At 47.3% G+C, this 20,682-nt stretch overlaps 1 protein-coding gene across 3 annotated transcripts in view; it reads left to right on the plus strand.

Annotated features, from left to right (window-relative positions):
- TGFB2 (transforming growth factor beta 2) overlaps positions 1 to 20,682 on the plus strand; it is a 66,945-nt gene that overhangs the window by 7,786 nt on the left and 38,477 nt on the right. For 2 of the 3 annotated variants that reach the window (XM_024576146.4, XM_024576144.4), the window contains exon 2: positions 7,471 to 7,554. The exons of the other annotated variant lie outside the window; for it this stretch is intronic. In XM_024576146.4, the coding sequence (XP_024431914.1) occupies positions 7,471 to 7,554 (84 nt within the window). The remainder of the gene's footprint in view (positions 1 to 7,470; positions 7,555 to 20,682) is intronic. 3 annotated transcript variants of the gene reach the window in all.

The raw sequence follows: 20,682 nt of genomic DNA on the forward strand, positions 1-20,682 counted from the left end.
TTCGGGAAGATCTGCAGTGGGTGGCAGTCAGCTTCACTGAACCGAGCCTCAGTTCCTTCCCCTGCAAAGGTGAACACGAGGGGTGTAAAGGATTGAGGGTAACCGGTGTAAAGCGCCCAGCTCCGCTCTGGCACTTGGGAGGCAGCTGTAATGCATTGCCTCTCAAAACCATGGATTTTAAGATGCACCTTTATTTTATGTGCTGCTAAGAAGGAAATATCACTGACAAGTTGCTCTAACATGCTATGGATTATGAGATATGAAAAGAGATAGTTTAGACATTTTAAAATGTGATTAAAAACGGATGTTCTAGAAACCATTCCCGTGAGCCTGGGTTGTCTCGGGACCTGCATCTCATTCTTGTCCTTGTAGGTTCCACTCAAGGGATCTATTTTCCTTGCTCACTCGGGTTGTTCCTTAAGGGATCTTTGCCACGTAAGGGGCTGGGAACAGAGACCAGCAGGGCTGGTCAGCCACCATGTCTAGCTCTAGACAGCAAAGGAGCCCTTGGGAAGTGAGCCTTCTTAGGGAAGACTTCAGATGTCTTAGTAACATGCAGGACTTTTCTGGGTCTGTCCCCTTCTCCTTGCTCAGCCCCACCTCTCACTGAATCTCTGCTTGGAAACTACACTCCACCCACATCGCCCTGTTTGCCTTTACCCAAATGGGCAGGTTATTTTCGTGCCCTTGAGCCTTTGTTTATGCTGTTTCTTCCAGTTGGAGATCCACCTTTTAACACCTTTCAACATCCTTTGCGGTTTAGTCAGATGCCACCTCCTTAGAAACCGTCTTCCATTTTCCTAGCCATAGTTAATTAGCTCTTCTCCTGCATACTCACAATGCTGATATCCATCTCTCTCTCGGCCTCTTCTCTTTGCTGCTCGTAAACTCTAGCTGTGTTCAGACCTGTATTCTTCCCTGGTTTGGAAGCTGCCTCAGAACAGACACCGGCTCAGACTTACCTGTGGTGTTAGAGAAACTAGCACATCATATTTGCTCAGTAAATGCTTGTCAAATGAATGAGCACTTCCCTTTAGAGAGTCAGACTGACCCACCAGAAGAAGGATCGATGAATTCCAAGCATCAGGGCCGAGAGATGTGTGGAGATGAAGCCCTACTCACCTTCATTAGCAGGGTACCAGGGCTGGATTGTGTCACGACTGTGCTGAAGGCAGCGAGGTTTGTATGGCCATATATTTCCTCGTTCCGGTCTTACAGATAATAATGAAAATGATGGTGACGATGACGATGATGAAAGCTAACCTGCACTGGGTACCTGCTGTGTGCCGGGCACATGCTCACAAGCACCCCAAGGAGCTCCAGACTATTATTTGCCCTCTGGCACGTGAGGACACGGATATCGTTATTCCTATCAGTGACGTCTTATTGAATAGAAGGATTTTAATTCCCACAAATGATAGAGGCCCTAAAATAGCGACCAGGGAATAGAGAGCCTGACTTTCCCACCCTTTTGCAGAACGATGTAGCACATCCATGAAACAGTGCCTCTCCTCTCCTACAAGAGAGTACACCCAAAAGCTCTATGTTCTTTCCCTACAAAAGGAAATGCCCCTTAAGCCAGGCATCCAACCCTGGGTCTTTTTTCTTATCTCCAATGCATTCAACCTTTATCTCTGCTTTTGGTTGACACACAAAAAATTGTGATTTATCCAGTCTCTTGGTCTCAGCCTTTAATGGCGACCATGTCTTCTGCAACGTTTTGATGAATTTGATTGATAGAGGATTCATCTTGTCTCTTTCAGAGAATTAATTTATTTGGGAAGGCAGGATGGCATGGCGTGGGGTGCTGAGCACTAGTGTGGACAGACAGGTCCAATAAGCTAAAGAAGGAGAATAAAGAAAAGGGACTCTCAGAGACTGTCAGGGAAGAGGTGACTTCAGAGATAAGGAGTAAGACCCAACTTGGTCCCAACTATGTGGTCTTGTTTGAGTTCACAACTTGGCTCTCTCCATGTAAGTTATCACAGCTGCCTCGTCAACCTTGAACTTGCTTCCTGCTGAATTCAGATCTTGGCTCGGCCACTGTTGGCCTTGTGGCCAGGCTGCACCTGACCTCAGTTTCCTCAGTTGTAGAGATGAAGAAGAGAATACCTGCCCCCTGGCATTGTAAAGGTTTGACAATGACGGGTGCAAAGGAGTCTCCAGGGCAGCTGCTTCTGGCGCTTAGTAGGCCTGCTTTGCATGGCAGCTTTTCGTCACTGAACATCAAACACCCTTGACGTTAAGGTGCACCATTATTTTATATGCCCCTAAGAAACAAAGACCATCACTAATTAATTCTAACAAGCCACTGATGAGGTAGAAATGCGGACCTTAGGTGTTCCCCCTACCAGAAGGACCTGAGGGATGTAAGGCAAATGGAGGAAGCTTTCTGGACGTAGTTCCGGTGCCTTTCCCACCTCCACAGGCAGCTGTTTGCTCTCACACTAGCTTGTCCCACGTGTCCCTGTTCACAGGCAGGTGTCCCCCTCCCCTGGCCTTCCTTGCTGCCTACCTGTGGATCACTATGCCCTATAGTAACATGGTGTTTCTGAAGTCAGGTGCAGCTGTTTGAGGATGAGACCTTTTTTTTGGAGGTGTTGTTTGTTTCAAGAAATGCTGTAGCATCTTTCCAATCTCATGAAAGAAAAGGAAAAATATTGTGACTTAGATGTTGGCTCTGTTCATTTGGCTTTTCCAGTCTAACCCACAGCACGCTGACGAGTACCACGTGTGTCTTAACAAGCTGGTTCACAAATAACTGCTCATCCGCAGCACTGGGCTGTCACAAATAAGCATCCTTCTTTGTCACTTGGTCTTGCGAATGAGAAGTGAAGTCTTTTCTTCGAGAGAGAGATGCTGAAGTGACCACACATCCACTGGTCGATGCAAATTTAACAAAGACAGCACTTATTAATGTATTTTAAGAGCACGAAAGTATTGTTGCCAAATCATAAAGGGGAATTTTCTGGGAAATATAACTTAATTTTTGAGTGTAGGGTTCATTTGCATTTTGTTAACTTAACGCTTCTCAGACTAAGTTCACCCTCTTTGTAGCACACAGAACAATAACTTCATCATCCTCCCCTTCTGCGTTTTATTCTTACTCGGTGACTAATTTCCCTACCCATTGAGTGAATCTCGTTTTCACTTCTGCTTTGACATTTTAATGACAATATCACTGAAGTTGTATTTCTTTATTGTAAACTCTTACAATTAAGTTGGCAGCTGAGAAAAACCAAAAAAAAAAAAAAGTGAATTGCTTATTCCAAGTCTACTTTAGAAGGAGAAAAAATATGCCAGACTGAGGACATGTCTTTGCAGAAGCTGGATGATGTGGTAAAGGCACTGGGGTCCCAGAGGTCTGTCAGGGCTTCCTGCGGGGAAACGTTTCCACGTGCAAGTGCATCATTTAGCATTTGGGGCTTTGGAAGTTAAGGAGAGGGACAGAGCTCCTGACTTTTTACCCCGAAGTGGCTGAGCAGGAACAAAGCCGAGTCACGGCTGTCACATCAGGTTCTGAAGCAGCATTGGCACCCTTAAACATGTCTGTTTGAAAACCATGTTGAGCCCTGGCTGGTGTGGCTCAGCTGGTTAGAGCATTGTCCCATAGACCAAAAGGTCACAGGTTTGATTACCAGTCAGGGCACATACCATGTTGTGGGTTCGATCCCCAGTCAGGGTACATACGAGTAGGCAGCCAATTGGTATTTCTCTCTCACATCAGTGTCTCTCTCTCTCTTTCCAGTGAAAAATGTCCTTGAGTGAGGATTTTAAAAAATCACGTTGATTTGAATGACTTAGTCCTTCATTTGTGCCTCCCCATAGAATTAAACCTTAGTTTATTCAGAGGATTAACAGAGGTTACGGTCAGCCGTGTGCGCAGAGTCCTGAGTGACCACTGTTTCACCTGCGGAACGTGGGCTTCTCCCCTCCACAGAATGAGGGCACCAGTGCTGGTTTGCCTCGGAGAGAGAGAGTCAGAAGAATTCCACTGTCAGAAAATATCTCCATCAGTAACACAGCTACGTGTGTAGAATCGTGTCCGATCTCATGGACGCTTTGGCAGTAGCACTCAGATTCTAGAAGGTGGGTCTTGAGCCAAGTTGACCCCAGTCATCGGGACCAGAAGTTTGTCCTTTCTCAGTAACGTTTGCTGGGAATTCTCTGAGTCAAAAGAAATGACTGTACCCGCTTGTGGAATTACTATAATCAGCGGACAGGTGTTTATGTGGAGGGCTGGAGAGGGGTTGAGGCAGGAATTTAATTGGACTTGGAGTTTTAGGAGCATGTGTAATTGGCATTGAATTCTGCTTAAGGTACCCTTGCAGCAAGAATGACTGTACCCCTCTCTTACAGACACTTTCACACCACACAAAACCTCTGCCCACTCAGAACAAAGAGCCCTCGATCCACTTGGTTGGGTTGCTTTGAGGTCAAATAAGATCTGGTGAAAGGCCAGTGGTTCTCGAATTTTACCGAGCAGAGAGCCACCGGTGCTGCTTACTACAAATGCCGATTCCCCCCCTCCCCCCATCCAGATTGTTGTGCAGTCATTTGAAGGTGATTCTTGAGCACGTTGTTCAGAAAGACACTCTGGAGCCACTGGGTATTTCTGTTGTTGTGCTGTCTTAGTTTTGTCATCACAAGCAAACGTGAACCCCAATACTTTTATAGGGAACCTCATTGTCTTTTGTTATTTCTATTAATTGGCTTCAAAGAGAGGGGACGAGAGAGAGAGAGAGAGAGAGAGAGAGAGAGAGAGAGAGAGAGAAACACTGAGTTGTTGTTCCACTCATCCATGCACTCATTGGTTGATTCTTGTATCTTCTCTGACCAGAGATCGAATCCACAACCTTGGCGTATTGGGACGATGCTCTAACCAACTGAACCACCTGGCCAGGGCTTCATTGTCTTTTGGTTTCCTTGTAAATTACTTTAGTTCCAGGACTGTTTCTATCTTACGACTTCTGTGAGCCACAGAGGCCCCCGTTATGAATTACTGAGTGCCCAAGTACTTCTAGAAAGTGCTATTTCTCCAAGACTGCTCATGTTTCAGATTTTTTCTTAGGGTTTCCCACTTTAAAAATATTTCACGGGGCCCACAAGGCCACTTCAATCCCATAGATTGCTGAAAATTGGTTTTCTCTTAAATGAAGAATTGCTTTCTTTAACTTAAATAACTACTATTCGCATCACTTCTCTCTCCATCCAGTCCATGGTTTTAACCTCTGAGGCACTGGATTGGCGCCAGACCACCCCATCCTTTGGCCTGGCTTAAAAACAAACAAATGAGCAACAATAACAACAACAAAAACCACAAATAAACAAACACGTACATAAATAAAAGAAGATTTTGATAGGGCAGCTCTACAGCAGAGTGAAAGGGACCCAAAGGTGCCTCCTTGAAGCCTGTTTGTTGGAAATTGCAAATGACAATAGCAAGCTCGCCTCGTTCCTGCACAGACTTTCTCTGACCCGGTTGACCTGGGACAAGTTCAAGGAGCTGGATCCCATGCATAGAATTGTCCCACAACAGCCACTGGCCTGAAGACAGTGCTGCTGTTTCCCAGGAAAAGGAGTTAAACGCCCCCCTAAGAAATGCATGGGGCCCTGGTTGGGAGAAAAAGTCTACGCTGCCTTTCTTGGGGGATACCGAGTTTTTTATGGAAGGTGACTTCCAGCGTTTCTGTTTAGAGGTCAGAGCGAGCAAGAAAACTTTGACTTGCCAATCTTGCGACGACCCGTTTGTGCCCAGCGTAGCTTCCTGTCCTTGCCGACTGGGTGATACGAGGGAATTTTCTTCCCGGGAGCCCAGGAGGAAGGCTCTAAAAATAAACAGCATGTTTGCTCATTGGTGAAGACATACGCACAGGTGGCCACTGGCACCCGCCCGTGGTGTCCACGTGGCAGGAGTGTGCCACAGAAACCCAGGTGTGGGCCCCGCCATGCCACTTGGGTTACCCAAGGGCCCTTGTCCCCGTTAGAGAGGGTTCCCCCGGGGAGGTGTGGTGCACACAGGTGTGGGAACAGGTCACCGAGATCTTGTTAGTGGGCTGAATGCTGGCGACGGTAAGTTACAGGGCATGGAAGAAGTCTTTCCAGTCTATTTTAAATTTGAGAAAACAGGTCTGGGAGAAAAGTGCCGGGGGGATCCATAAGGCCACCGTCTTTTGTCAGAAGCAGCTTTCAGGTCAGGACGGAATAGCGAAGGTGCGGTTTCCAGAGCAGCGGTCCCCAACTTTTTTGGTGCCAGAGACCGGTTTCGTGGAAGACAGTTTTTCCAGGGACCAGGGTGGGGAGCTTGGTTTCCGCATGACTCAAGAGCGTTACGTTCAAGCTCACCTCCTGCTGTACAGCCCGGTTCCTAACAGACCCGGACTGGGCAGCCTGGGGGTTGGGGACCCCTGTTCTAGAACACGTGCCCCAGGCGAAGGGCAGGGGCGTGGACAGATGTTCAGTCTGTGGCAGGAGCTAGGACAGAAGCCCATCCAAGCCAGGCCTAGAAGCCAGTCAGGGAGGCTTCCGTCCACTCAGTTAGGAAACTAACGTGTTACATTCTTGGGTGACGTTCTGTTTGTCAGCCCCATTTCAATCTTCGAATGACCCTCAGGGTTGCATTATGTCCACTTCATTTTACAGAAACGGGCCTGGGCACATCAAGGCACTTGTCCCAGGAAATTGGTGACAGAACAGGGGTTTCACTCCACATCTCCCCATGCAAAAATCCTGTATTTATGATTAATTGACTCTCCCAACAACCAGACAGCCTTGGAACGCCTAGCAGGGCTTCCTCTTCCATTTTTGGTGTAATTTTTACATAACGATACGGTGGGCCTTTGCAAGATGTAGTCGCTGTTACTTTAAAGGAAGCGAAGTTCCAAACCTCAGGCTGTAATAACGATGATGGAAGATAGGTTCTCTCCCATCCGAGGAGCCCTAAATGTTTCGGCTGGGACCCGGCAACCCAGACCGATATACACTTGTGTTTTCGACTCACTCGAGAAGGAGCTTTCAAATGTGGGTGAGAAATGATGACAGGTGGTTTTAAGAAACCCCAAACCTAGGCCAACCAAATGAAAAACAGACCTTTATTCTTAATAGGTAGGCTGTCTTCTGTCAAAGGAGGTCAAGGCCGTTCCGATTCCTCTTTAATACAAGTCAAGGTATTTATTTGAACACTTCGGTGTATAAATTGTACATTGTTATTTTAACACTAGACCGTGTTAGAGGGAGAAGCGAATTCAGGAGTCTGACAGCTGGTTAAAGGGGTACCAAACACCTGGGACCAGAACCCAGAATGCCCCTGTAGATTTGTAGGTCTAATCCCCCGGCCCCGAGGAGCAGGAACCGTACCTCCCTGGGGGAAAACGATCGGAACGTGCATTGCGTCCCTGAGTCTTTGTGTAGCTCTGTGCGAGGCGCGTCATCAGTACACTAGCTAATGACTGTGCTTTTTAAAACTCCTAGCTGTCTGCCCAGTTGTTACAACACCCTCTGGCTCAGTGGGCAGCTTGTGCTCCAGACAGTCCCAGGTGCTCTGTGGGTACCTTGGTGAGTACTCTTGTCTGCTTTATACTCATTTGACGTGGTGATATCGACTCTCTCTGTCCTGTGTGTGTCCTGTGGGGAGGTGGTCGGCGGCGCAGCGCAATCCTGAAACGCAGCCCAGCACACAGGGGCCCCTAATTTTTTTTAGGTGGCCATGTCTATGGGGAACACTCATGAGTAGCTTTGAAATGATGGGATGGCTTGATTGGTGTAAGTGACAGGGTGGATTGCGGGGTGTCTGAGAGATGTGTCCTCGGGGTTAGAGGGACTGGAAATATTGATCTTCTGACCCCCATGGAGGCTACTCCCTGGAGGGCTGAACCATATGGCCAGAAGGTCAAGGTTCCTTTTTGTTGTTGTTGCTGTTTTTTTAATATCTGATTTTTTAAAATATCTATGTCCTTATTTCTGGCACATAGTAGTTGCCCAACTAAGGAGGAGATATTTTTTTCCTCTGCTTGGAAGTTTTAGAGGGAGGCTTGTGGGAGAGTTATGCCAATGCCATTATTTGTGACCTTCATGTTGTCATTTCCGGGTTGCATGAGAAAATGGGTTTCCTGGGGACAAGACTCAGGCTGCCTGGACCTGGTGGGCACTTGCCACACGCTCACGCCACTTAGCCCTGAGCTTCAGAGCCGTGCCACATGCCAGGCTTGGGGGCACCAAAGCCAGAGGTCTCACTCTGCTTTGGAGCATTAATCAACTTAGCTGGCTTTTATTGAGCACCTACTGTGTGCTGGGCAATGAGACCACTGCCAAGAACAGGATTTAGAGGTTCCTGACACTGAAGAACTCGAGGGCCTAAGCTGTCCCTGGCCCCGGGCCCAGGAAGAGAGGAAGTGGACCTCTGACCCTGGCACTGGTTCGCTCTGAATTTTCGAGGCCCTGAGCGGTCTGGATTATACTGATTCTAAATGCGGGCCAAGGTCCCAGGTAGGACGAAAGACATGCTTTTTGTTACCCTAAGAGATGTCTGATTCGCTGGCACCGCCTGCTCTGTAATGGACCGTGCTTAACCTTGCTTCTTAGGAATCAAGGAATAAAATGGTTTATTTACAGTGGCCTAAGCTGGGGTTTCCTCAGAAAGCACTGATTCTATTGAGATATACATTTACTTTAGTCCGGAAAGCCTTAGAGTGCCTCGCTAGAAGCCGCCGTGGGAATACCAGGCATGAAGGGTTTCATCCCTGCTTTTCAAGGTCTCTTTTGTGAGAGAGATTTTATTTTGTAGTCGGTCTCTAAATGTGTATTTTATTTCACTGTCTTAACCAAGGAGTTAATTGTCTGATTTTGTTTTTCCCCCAGTAGCTTTTTGGAAAAGGACAAGGGAGAGAATGACAGAAGGGAAACATTTGTTGAACATCCTCTATGTCCCTGTCACTTAACACGCCTCCTCCTGGTCCTCCCCACGTTGTGCGTCGGTCGGGAGGGGCCAGGAGGACAGTCCGCACTTCTCAGGAAACTGCGGCCTGGGGAGGGAAACGCCTGGTCCTCGCTCGTGGAGCTCGCTGGTGGCTGGGCCAAGCCCCGAATGCTGGTCTGGCCTTCATGCTCCCCACCACGCTGCCCAGGCCCCAAACTTTTTTTTGCCTTCCTTTTGCTTTCCCTTGGGAATCCTGTCCCTCAGTGTTATAATTTTCTTACCTGCTACTTTGCATTCGTGTCCCTGCCCATAGCAAACATATATCCCATATGTCCTCCTCCCACAGGAAACACGTGGTTTTGCCTCTCAGACACCCTCACTTGGGGCCACTCTCGGTCATTTCAGTAGCTGCAAGCATCGCTCTTTCTTTGATGAGGAAACATTGGGAACCCACCTTGCTCCAAAACGTCTGGGAAGATCAGGAGTGTCTGGGGAGGGGCGCATGGGAGGGGAGATAGGTGGAGGCTGCCTGTGCACTTCCCTCTGTGGGGGGGCCCTGCTGCCACACCCCACTTCCAGACCTGTGGGGAACACCCTGCTGACCCCTCCCAGACCTTCCATGAGAGACTGCCGAGCGGTGGGGCTCTGCATTTTTTTTTTTTGTCTCTGTTCTTAGAAATAGTAATTGAGTAAAAATGTAAGTGAGCCGATGCCAAGCGGCACGCAGCCAGGGTCAGGGTGAGTTTCTCCATGCTGAGTGGAGGCCGGCTGTGCCAAGCAGCTCCAGGGCCGTCCCTGTCACCTTGCGTGAACCTCCCCTCCATTCCAAGGAGATGTTGGGAGCGGCTGGAGGGAGCCGAGGCCTGTGGCGCCTCTTGCTCGTCTCGCCCACTGTAACCTGGGGGCAGTCGGCAATGGCTGCCTGGACCCCAGTGACGGGACTGGGGGCTCTGAGCTCCAATAAAACCCTCTGGGAAGTGAAACTGTTCTTGTTCCTCAGAGGCCACATGGCTGCAAAATCATTTCTCTCTTTGCAGATTCATTTTCCCCTGCCGCCCCAAATATTGATTAGGCTGCAGTTAGTCTGCCTGAGAGTTTTTCTAATACAATATAAAAATCCATAAGATAAGCAACAGAATGAATGAATGGATTTAAAGTCGTGAAAGCGATTTCAGATTCGTGTGTGTGTGTGTGTGTGTGTGTGTGTTTCAAGTATTTGCTGAGCAAGAGGCATTAAGTGGCTTGGTGAAGATTTAAGGATGGTGCTTCTCCAAGTGTGGGAAGCAGATTCCCTGGCCTGCCCCAGACGGGCAGGGCAGTGACCAGCGACCAGCATGGGTGGGGCCCAGGGATCTGCATATTTGAGTGGCACTACCATTCATTCCCCTGTCACTACAGTTTGCGCAAGGCAGGGGCTGCTCTGACTGGGGGGGTCTGTCCACAGCGGTCCCCCAGCACAGAAGGGTTCAGAGGGGTCTCTGTTTCATCAGCCAGTCCTGAAGGTGCAGGACCCTGAGTTCCCAGCACAGCCACATTCTACCCGGGACTGTGCATGTCCCCAAATGTGTGCAGATAGCGAGGTAGACTTGTTATTCGCACACGTCACACCTCTCCACCCCAGAGGGGACAACGAGTGTGCATGGAATTAAATTACACACACGCAGGGAAGGTTGGATGGCTAGTTTGGAAGTTACATGGGGGAGTGAATTCCTCCACCCAAGGGCCTTCAACTGGGCAACGGTGGTGTGAGAAGATTTTCAAAACGAATGTCTAGTCTAAGAGACATGCATCTTCTAAAGTATAAGTCCATGGATAATGTTCAACTCCCCGAGGTGCTGTTTGGTCAAAGCACAGCCGACCTCTCCACCACCTGGACCCTGTTCTGGGACATTCCGTGGGGTAAGGATCTAACCAACAATGGAATGTAAACTCTACTATCTCCGCCAAACTCAGCTTTGAGTAACTACAGCTTTCCCTTTCCAAACAGTGTTTTTCTCCTCCAGAGGCTTAGAGCAGGTGAAAAATCTGACCCAGCTCTTCAAGAGAAGAGTCAGTGATAAATTATGTGGTATTTTCTTTGTGCAACTGTATACCTCCTGCTTATCTGATGCTATTTTGGAACCACGCGGTATTTTGACTCCAACCATCCAGTGTGGATGTTCTGTAACTACTCTAGTGTTTTTGGCCATCAAGCTGTTAGAGAAATACCCACTTCCACGTGGTCTGTATCACTGAGCAGCCCACGTGGCTTCTGAAGTATTAAAAGAATGACAGATGGTGTTAATTCCTCTGCCCCATAAGCCTTCAATGAAAAGATGTGTACATTAACTACGAACATAGGGTTGGGGTTTTTTAAAGATTTTATTTATTTATTTATTTATTTTTAGAGAGGGGGAAAGGAGGAAGAGAGGGAGAGAAACATCAATGTGTGGTTGCCTCTCATGCACCCCCTACTGGAGACCCGGCCTGCAACCCAGGCATGTGCCCTGATTGGGAATCAAACAGGCGATACTTTTGTTCACAAGCCAGTGCTCAATCCACTGAGCCATCCCAGCCAGGGCCAAACATAGGTTTTTAAGATAAATGTCAAATGTAGGCAGAGCTTGTTGGAAGACAAAGATAAAGAGAAAATATGCTTCCAATAGATTAGTTCATTCAACAGTACTTACGGAGTGTCTGCCGTGTGTTAGGCACCAAGTTGGGCACCTGCCCAGTGATACTGTCAATGGATAAAACAGCTAGAAAACATTGCCCTTGGGCAGCTTCACATTCTGGAGGAAGAAGAGAGACAATTAATAAGGCTGAGAATGGTAGGATTTGATAGCTGTTACAGGGAAGAAGAGTGGAGCTGGGTTGGGGGAGGGGAGACGATTTGCGATGTTAAGTGAGCTGGCATGGTAGGTCACTAGAAGCGTAGCATCTGAGCAGAGACTCGAGGTCAGAGGGCAGCCTGGGCTATCTGGGGAAGAGCATTTCTGGCACAGCGGCCAGCTGCTGGCAGGGTTGATGGGTGCAAGGGTTAACAGAAACGTCAAGGGAGATGACATAATAGAAATCACTGTGGACAACTCCTGCAGGGCCTTGGGGGCCGTTGTAAAGTCTGGGACTTTTCCTTCACTGAAATGGGGAGGAGGCTGGTGTTAGCCAAGGAGTTCCTGAGGCTGTGAAGTTGAGGAGAGCTAGTGCCCAAGGGGAGTAAGGCAGCAGCCAAAAGCCCAGGTATCTTGGTAACACCTGGAGTGGCTCTTTGCAGCTGTATTTCCAGGTGCAACTGCACTTTACCAGGAATTTCCAACAGCATTCACTTGTCCTTAGGTCTTTCTTTAGCAAATAATTTGAGTGCCAGGCAACCATGGCTTCTGTAGATAGAAAACTCCAAGTCATTGGAAACCCACCCCCGTTCTTTCTGCAAAAGAAACTTTGCACACTTCTGTGGGTGAAAATAGCCTTTTGGGTCTCCCCTTTTGTGCTGACAAGTATGGAATGACAGCTGTTGGAGTTTGTACTTGCTGTCATGCCTAGGCACAGCCATCCTCGACTCAGTGGCCAGGGACACAGGGCAGCAAACTGACAGGCGACCACCCATTGGCCTAGGAGAATGACAGACTATCTTTCCGTGTGGGAAGTAGAGAGAGCTGGGCTTACGAAGGTCTTAGGATCTGTCCAGCTGTGCTTAGTGCCTTTGCCTAAACTTTGAAGTGAAGTCATAAGCCAAGGAATTTGCAAAACTATGTCTCTTATCAGTCAAAAAGCATTTCTGTTGGACCAGGGTTTGCTTTCTAATTTTTAAGTTTTGAACATCAAGGCTTTACCCTGGGAAGTTGATATCATTCCTTCATCCATCTGGACAAGAGATACCTGCTGAGACTGCAATGCTGCGTGCCAGGTGTTGAACTAGGTGCTGGTAGGTGGGGAATATAGGGTAGACCCTGTCTGCAGGAGCCTGCAACCTAGGAGGTCAGGAGACCAAACCAGGCAAGCAAAACTAAGAAGCCAACACCACATAGTTGATTATAAGGAAGGCATCTGAGAGGTCAGAAGAATTGCTTACTTTGGTCTAGAGAGATCAAGGAAGACTTCTTGGGGGAGGTGATGTTTGCTGCTTGAAAGATGACCATTAAAGTTGCAGTTAAGCCGTAATGGGAAGCTGCTTATGTTTTCTGGGAGGAGAGAGTTTGCCCTTCCATACTGTCCTCTTCCCCTGGGAGCCTGCATGACCACCCTCTCAATGGACCATGAAACAGTAGAAACACTTAGTGCATGTAGTCTTTGTAAAAATGGATGTGCTCCTTCAGGAGACCCACTTGGAAATATTGAGACTGCAGAACAGGGCACAACTGTGATATCGAGGGTTAGTTATTCAAAGCGGTTCCATTCAGAAGGTGTAATTAACCTGTCACGTGTAAAATCCATTCTACCATGATGTGCTGTGATGTAATGGGACTCCGTGGAATATATCATTATTATACAAAGTCAAGGTCACTACAGGAACTCTTCTATTCATCTCAATGGCCTATCACGAAGGTTGCTCTCTCACTGCTGTTACACGCACTGTGGGTTGGCTGGGGCACTGCTCTACGTCACCTTCCTTCCAGGACCCAGGCTGAGGGAGCAGTAGGGATCCAGGCTAAGTCTGCATGAGTGTTTAGGTCCGCAGTGCTTAACTGTTCTCTGGGAGCAAGCAGCAGCATGACCTTCCTATTTGTTACCTCTCTGTGTGAGTTCCATGCAGTGTAACTATTTAAAACACGTGTACCGTGTGCTTCTCTAGAACCCTGTCTAACCTGAACCTGGGTCTCCTGACACTGACCTATCAGTAGATTGCTTAGACCTGTGCTCCTTCCTGCTGTGTCCCCTGAGCAAAGTGGAGAGTAACCCTGCCTGGCATGGGGCATCTCCTGTGTGACCCCCAACGCAGTGCCAGCCAGCCATCCGCGCCGATGGCCCCTGAGCATGCTCGGTGCTTGCAAATTTCATAATCACCTCCACAGCCTATTCTTAGTCACAGCAGATGCTGGGATTTCCCATCCTGCTCTTGGAGATCAGCAGTGAGAAAGAGCAGGAAAAAAACGAAAGCATTGTTTTGCACACGGCGGAACACCTGTATTTCTGAATCGCCCCGTTGTGCGTATCGTGCAGCTCCTGAAGCTGTTCTGTTGAATGTGAACTTTGTCCACCGACTGGAGTCTAAATTGGTTTCGGATCCTTCTGAAACTGAAATGGTCAGCCCACATTTTTCTAATATTCGGTTGGATTGTGTCGTTGCTCTGAAGTGGAGCTGCCTTGTCTGCATTCACATCCACAGCAGGGGTTGCTTCTTCATTTTCCTGGGAGGCGCTGCTCGTTTTCCCAAAGCTGCTGCTACTTACCTCATCCGTTGCCCATAGTGAGGGGCCGGGGAGGGCAGCTCCCCGGGGACCTGTGGCCACTGTGGCTTCAAGCATTGTGTACTCTGCCGTTCTTGTCAGGGAGAGAGCAGCCTGTTTTTCAGAAACGAAACAGATGGAGGACCAAGAACAGCTAACCTACTAGGTACGCTGGTGCCATGGCAAAGACTTGGACTTAGGGCTCAGATAGTGAAGCACACTGGTCCTTTAGTGGAAGCATCAGTCCTCAGGGCTGTGGTCTCTGTTCAGCAGCTGCAGCCCAGAGATTCCCAACCTCTCTGTGCATGAGAATAAGCTGGGGTCCACCTCCCCAAAGTCTGACTCAGTTGGTTCAGAGTGGGGGCTGCCATGTTTGGTTTAAAAAAGCCCCCCTGCCCCGGTGATTCTAATGTGCAGCCAGAGTCCAGAACCTCTGGGGGGTTTACATAGCTTTTGCTAAAACTGATGTGTTCTTTTTGTCTAGCTATTCATGTCATAATCTGAATTTCTTTATGAAGTAAAGGCACATATTTGGGTAGGAGTGTTGATGGATGAAAAGGCATGAATTGTGTCTTTAGGATAAAATGAAGAATATGAGAGTGATGGCCCTCAGTTATTGAATACTTATATTAAGCACTGTGCTAATCCCCATAGTATCCCTGTAAGATAAACACTGTTATCATTGTCATTTTTGTAGATAAGAAAACCAAGATTCACAGATATCACGTAATTTTCCCACAGTCACACAGCTAGTAAGTGGCAGAGCCAGAACTTGAACTTGGTCTATCACACTCTGAAGCTCATCCTACCAATCATTCCCCTAAGATGAAAAACTTCAATACCAATAAGAATGTTTGGGATGAAGGGATGAGAGTCAGAAAAGGAGAATCCACTGAGTAAGAAGAATGTGTATCTAGATTAGCCATTTTCAACCGGTGTGCTGCAAGGACTTTTAAAACATGCAACATCTGACTATTTAGTCAGGGGCACTGACCTCTTTCCCCTTAGATCGTCAAATAAAAAAAATGACAAGAGACAACACAACAGTAGCCATCTAGTGTAAACGAATCAAAATTGTACCATTTTTGTCAGATTGGCAAGCAATAAAATATAATATGCTTTCTGGTGTTCCACAGAACTTTAGTAATTAGTCATTGCGTGCCATGAGATGAAAAAGGTTGAAAATCGCTAACCTAGATTATTAGGAAATCCTTCTTTTCTGAAAAAAGGGGGAAAAAGAAGTTTGGATGTCTTTGTTTTTCTTCTTTAAATTCAGTATTTCTTTCCTACCAACCTAGGAAAGTCCAAATCAGGTGGCAGAACCCAAGGGCTTGGGTGTTGGTGTTGAAATTATTCAGTGGCTTCCAAGGTTAGCTCACCTCTTTTCTCTGTGTTCCCCATTTGAGTGGAAATGGTTTCTTCTTACACGGATGTATATAAAGTATGGTGCCTTCCTACAGTCATTCTCTTGCCGGGCCTGGGTAGTCACTGGAGTGTGCAATATAAAATCCTAATGAAACCCTAAGACATTCCATCTTCAGTTCCCAGCAGTCCTCTCTGTCCCCATTTGTATGAAGAAATGATTCAGGCACCCAATAAATATTTGCTAAATGAAGGAGAGAATGAATTTTGCAAACAGGCACCATAACAGAAATAGTGCTTTATATATTGCTAAGGACATTTTGGGAAATGAGAGAAGTCTTCATCCATTGGAGCGCCCCCAGTTTCTCCAGGGGGCCAACTCCCAAATGCCTACCTGGGGTAACTTTCTATACACTAAGCATAGCAGTACAAATAGCCTTTTTAAAAAAATCTTATTATCATCCTCCTGTTTTCTAACTTTCAGCCTTATTGAAGGCTACTGGCTTTCCTCATTCTTAGTAGTGTTTTTCATAGGATAACTTAGGAAAAGTTCCCAGGGCGCAGGAGAGGCAGGAGAGAAGGTACCTGTCAGCCTGTGAGAAAGAGAAGCCCAATGTTGACCCGTTCTTGTCATGCAGGGACACCTGGACTAGACCCTGCCCCCTCTGGGAGTTCAAGTTGCTGTCACCAGAGCCATAAAGGGACAGTGAGGCTTGTGTTCTCGGGTCTTCAGGCAGACAATGCAAGTATTTTTAGGGCTCTTCTTGTTTCAGTCTCATTTCTGCTTGAAACTTTAACACATGCAGGCTGTACCAAAACGACTTTTAAACTACTCTCTGGGTAGTGTAGGAGGGGTTGGATTTGTACTACAGCCTTTAAGCAATTTTTTTTTTTATTGCTAAGTATCCAACAGGCTGAGCAGAGGAAATTCAAGTCTAACCCTGGAGGGACCCCTGTTTAGTCATCTGTCTAGACAGACGGGTTCATATAATGGGCCTCTCTGTTTCTCTTGCTTTGTTAGAGCAGACGGTGGTCCCTTTCTTTCAACTCTGTGAAGATGTCAACATTTGGTTGTTTTGATCCCAACCTACTGTTGATAAGCCAAGAAAGTGACTCACCCATGAGCCAAAGATGACTCTGAGTGTGACACTTAGTCTGTGATATAGAAGAGAGAAAATAACAGGCTTTGCATAAAGCAGACCTGGGTAAAACCCTGGCTGGGGAACATTGGGCAAGGCCATTCCCCTCTGGGAACCTCATTTGGCTCTTCTCTGAAATGGGGATTAATTTTTAAAAATCTGCCTCTTAATGGCACTTTAAAAGAAGGAATTATCTAATACACAGAAATGCCTTGCATATGGTAGAGACTGAATACGCTCATTCATTCATTCATTCATTCACTTCAAGGTAATCAGTGAGGCCTTTCACCTTTTGGCTTTTCTATTTTGAGAGCCATCGAAAGCCAGAAATTGCACCCCATGTTTTAAATATCAGGTTGGCATACACTGAAATAAAGCAAGTGATAATTTCTTAAAGTCTAGGAAAAAATTGAAAGTGGCGCCAATTTCTGTGAGAGGAAAATAGTATCAGACATAGTGTTTAAAAATCAGTAGAAGTAAATAGGACAGAATGACCTTCTTTGTCTTAGCAAGGAGGGCTTAAAACTTGCAGAACTCGCCCAGAAAGACTAGTTGTGTTAGTAACTATTCCTTCAAAGCGGTGGTACCTCACTCTGCCTCCTTATTTCACTTCAAGCCCTGCTGGGATTTTCCCTGAAAACAATCATGTGGGAATTTTTGTTTTATTCCATTTAATTCAGTGAATATCTACTGAAGACATATTGCCTCAAAGGCTTGGTGCCTGAATCACACAGGTGACTAGACAGTGAGACAGGTAGGGATGGGTCCCTCCCGGAGACACAGCACAAACCACCCAGAGGAGTCACGGGGACCACACACCCAGGTTCAAGTGGAGGCCCCACTGTCTCCAGTTACATAACATCAGATTGGGCTCATTCCCTTTTTTTATTTTTATTTTTATTTATTGAATAGAGAGAGAGAAACGTCAATTTGTTGTTCGACTTATTTATGCATTCATTGGTTGAGTCTTTATGTATCCTGACGGGGGACATAAAGCTGCAACCTTGGTGTATCAGGCCCATGCTCTAACCAACTGAGCTACCTGGCCAGGGTGGGCCACGTTCCTGCTTTAAGCCTCAGTTTCTCACCTTCCCCCAAAGTGGGACAACTCCAGTGCATACATGACACATGGTATGCCCCTCACAACTAGCAGTATAGCCTTTGTTACTTTTATTCTTTTTATTGTTATAATTATGTATCCCTGCCCTCAAGTAGCTTATAGTGTATTTGTGAGGACCCATTTGTAAACTACCCTACACAAAGCAGAGTAATAATATAAAAAAATCACTGAGTGATATTTACAAGTAAAGGATAATGGGAAGTCAAAGGCAAGGTGGCTGGTTAATGAAACCAGCTTTTCAGAGACTCGATCCCTCGCGTACCTCTTCGTCAGCTGGGAAAGGACTGAAGCAAATAACATCTGCGTTTATACCCAGCCCTTCCCATTTCACGGTACAGTTCACGACAGTCGCACGCATTGAAATCCCATTAGGACCCAGTGTTTTATGTGGCTTGGGATACCGTATGTCTGAGTCATGTCTCTTTCAATGCAACTGCAATCAATAAACGCCCCCCCCCCCCCCCCCCCGCCAGCAAGTGTGGGTAACCACAAGGACATCCCTCCTCACCACCCCACCCCCAGATCAGCAGGGTGACTCATGCCGTTCAGGGCTCCTTCTCCTACTAAACTTCAGATTCAGGGAGACATAGGCTTCCTGAAGTACAGGGAGCCCTAGTCCTGCCCTTGTGCTGGTTACCTGTCCCCGTGCTGCAGAGCTTGTCCCCCTCCTGACCCCTGGCAAGCCCAGCTCCCAGGCCTGGAGCTTGGGTGGCAGTGGGTGGGGAGAAATTCTGCCCAATGTCAAGGGTACGCAGGATAGATGCAGCCTGAGGTCCCCAAGTACTTCCTGAGTACAGACTCTTTCTCTCTGACTACCGTCACTCTGGCTCCTTCCTGTAGGCTCTGTGAAATGAACCCCAAGATGAGGGTCCCCCGAGAGCTAGCCCCTCCTTGGTTTTAATTCATTATGTATGTTGTAGTGTTTCTTTCTTTCTTTTTCTTACACAGCAGGGACCTAGGGAACAGCATGAGTGCTGACTGCTCAGGGCAGGCTCAGGGAGCACAGAGGAAGGAGAGGAAGGGAGGGAAAGACAGAAACAGGCACAAAAAGGCCGCAGAGACGGCCCTTACCTGCATGCTGTTACGGCCCGTGGCCCCTTGAACAGCGCCGTCCAGGCCAGTGAAGCCACATGGGTGTCTGTCTGCCGATGGTAGCTGTCATCCCAGCGTCCTTGAAACATGACCTTCCATCACTCACAGGGGAGATCTGGCCTCCCTATTACCCTAAACTGTAAAAGCAGACCAAGAGAATGTGCTCTCTCTTCTTTATTCTTAGGGAAGTGTTGAAACTTTGGGCCTTCCTAATGCTCAAATTCAGCCTCCTCGTCTTTCCTGGGGATGCTTGGGAAGAGGTTTTACTTACAAGGTCTAAGGTTAGCTCTGTGCAAGATGAGAAGGAGCCTGCTGAAAACGGTGTCCTTTTTCTTTTCTTGTGATGAAGACTGAGTTCTGTCCTGACATCTAAATCCTCGAAGGCCAACGCTTAAGTCACTGGCTGTGCTATAACCTAATTTTATCATCTTCTCTACTTGGGTTTTGTTACTAGACAAAGGTGGGCCTAAATAATCTCACTGCATTTATCTCCTTTTACTTTCTTAAGGGACAAGTTACGCTTTGCTAAGGACCTATATCTACTTTCTTTTATTCATGCTTACTCACTAGTAGCAATAACACTGACAACAAGAATGATATTAATTACTTCTCCTAATACAGTGCTTCTTCTACTCCAGGGGTTCTCAGTGTGTTAGAGATGCTGAGCCATTCATTCTGGTACCAATAGAGAGGGACTGTTATTTCCTCTACTCCACATATAAAAACATCAAGGCAGAGAAACATGAGTAACTTGCCCGAGACCAATGGCTACAATTGGGTAGACAGGGCATGCAGCCACCCCAGCTGCCACCACTGTTGCGATGATGTCTCTCCCTGACTGGAAGCGCCTGTCCCTTACCAGTCATGTGACCCAAAACACAGCAGTGCGGTGTCATAATTAAAGGCTACAAACTCAGAAATAAAATTGCCAATGTCTGTTTGAAGACAAAGCAGCCCACTCTGGAGGGGGGTGGAGTCCACCAGGCCTTACAATAGAAATCATTTGTATGTTGGGAACCGATGCGGTGTGTATACACGCAGCGCTCCTTAGGGTCTGGACTGAAAAGAGCCGTCAACACGCCATGTTCTCTTTAGATGGCTTTTTTTAAAAAAATGGATCCCTTTGATTAGCAAGCAGTACAAATGTTTCTGGAGCTGTAGGATTTTTAATATCTCGATTTGAATTGCAAGAAGCGGCCAAGTGTCGTTTGGCCTCGGGCTGCTGTGTGTGCGTGTCTGGGTGCCAAGAAGCAGCTGAACTCTGCCTGAGATGCCAAGCATTCCAGACCTGTTACCTTGTAAGTGTAATATTTACCAGATTTTTGCTTCATCTGGAGATGAAGAGCAGAGCTGAGTGGAGTGGGGGTGGGCTGGGCTGCTGGCAGGGGAGCTCTGTGTTCAGAGGGATCCCCAAGTGGGTAGGTAGCAGGGAAGGTGAGCAAAGATCTGCCAGAAACAGCCCTTCGGCTGGCAACTGGCAATCTAAGGAGAGAATAACAGAGCCCACGTGTTGGGGAGCTTACCGTGGGCCGTGCTGTGTGGTTCCTGCATTCCTATTGTATCCTCACTGCTCTGCGAGGGGAAGCTGCACCGTCCCACCTTGGTAGGTGGGTGACGGCAGTTTGGGGAGTTAGGCAGATTGCCCACAGTCCTGTCGCAAGGTCTGCCTCGACCTTCACTTTTGTAAAA

The sequence above is a fragment of the Desmodus rotundus genome, chromosome 10 (genome assembly GCF_022682495.2).
Source record: "Desmodus rotundus isolate HL8 chromosome 10, HLdesRot8A.1, whole genome shotgun sequence".
NCBI lineage: Eukaryota > Metazoa > Chordata > Mammalia > Chiroptera > Phyllostomidae > Desmodus > Desmodus rotundus.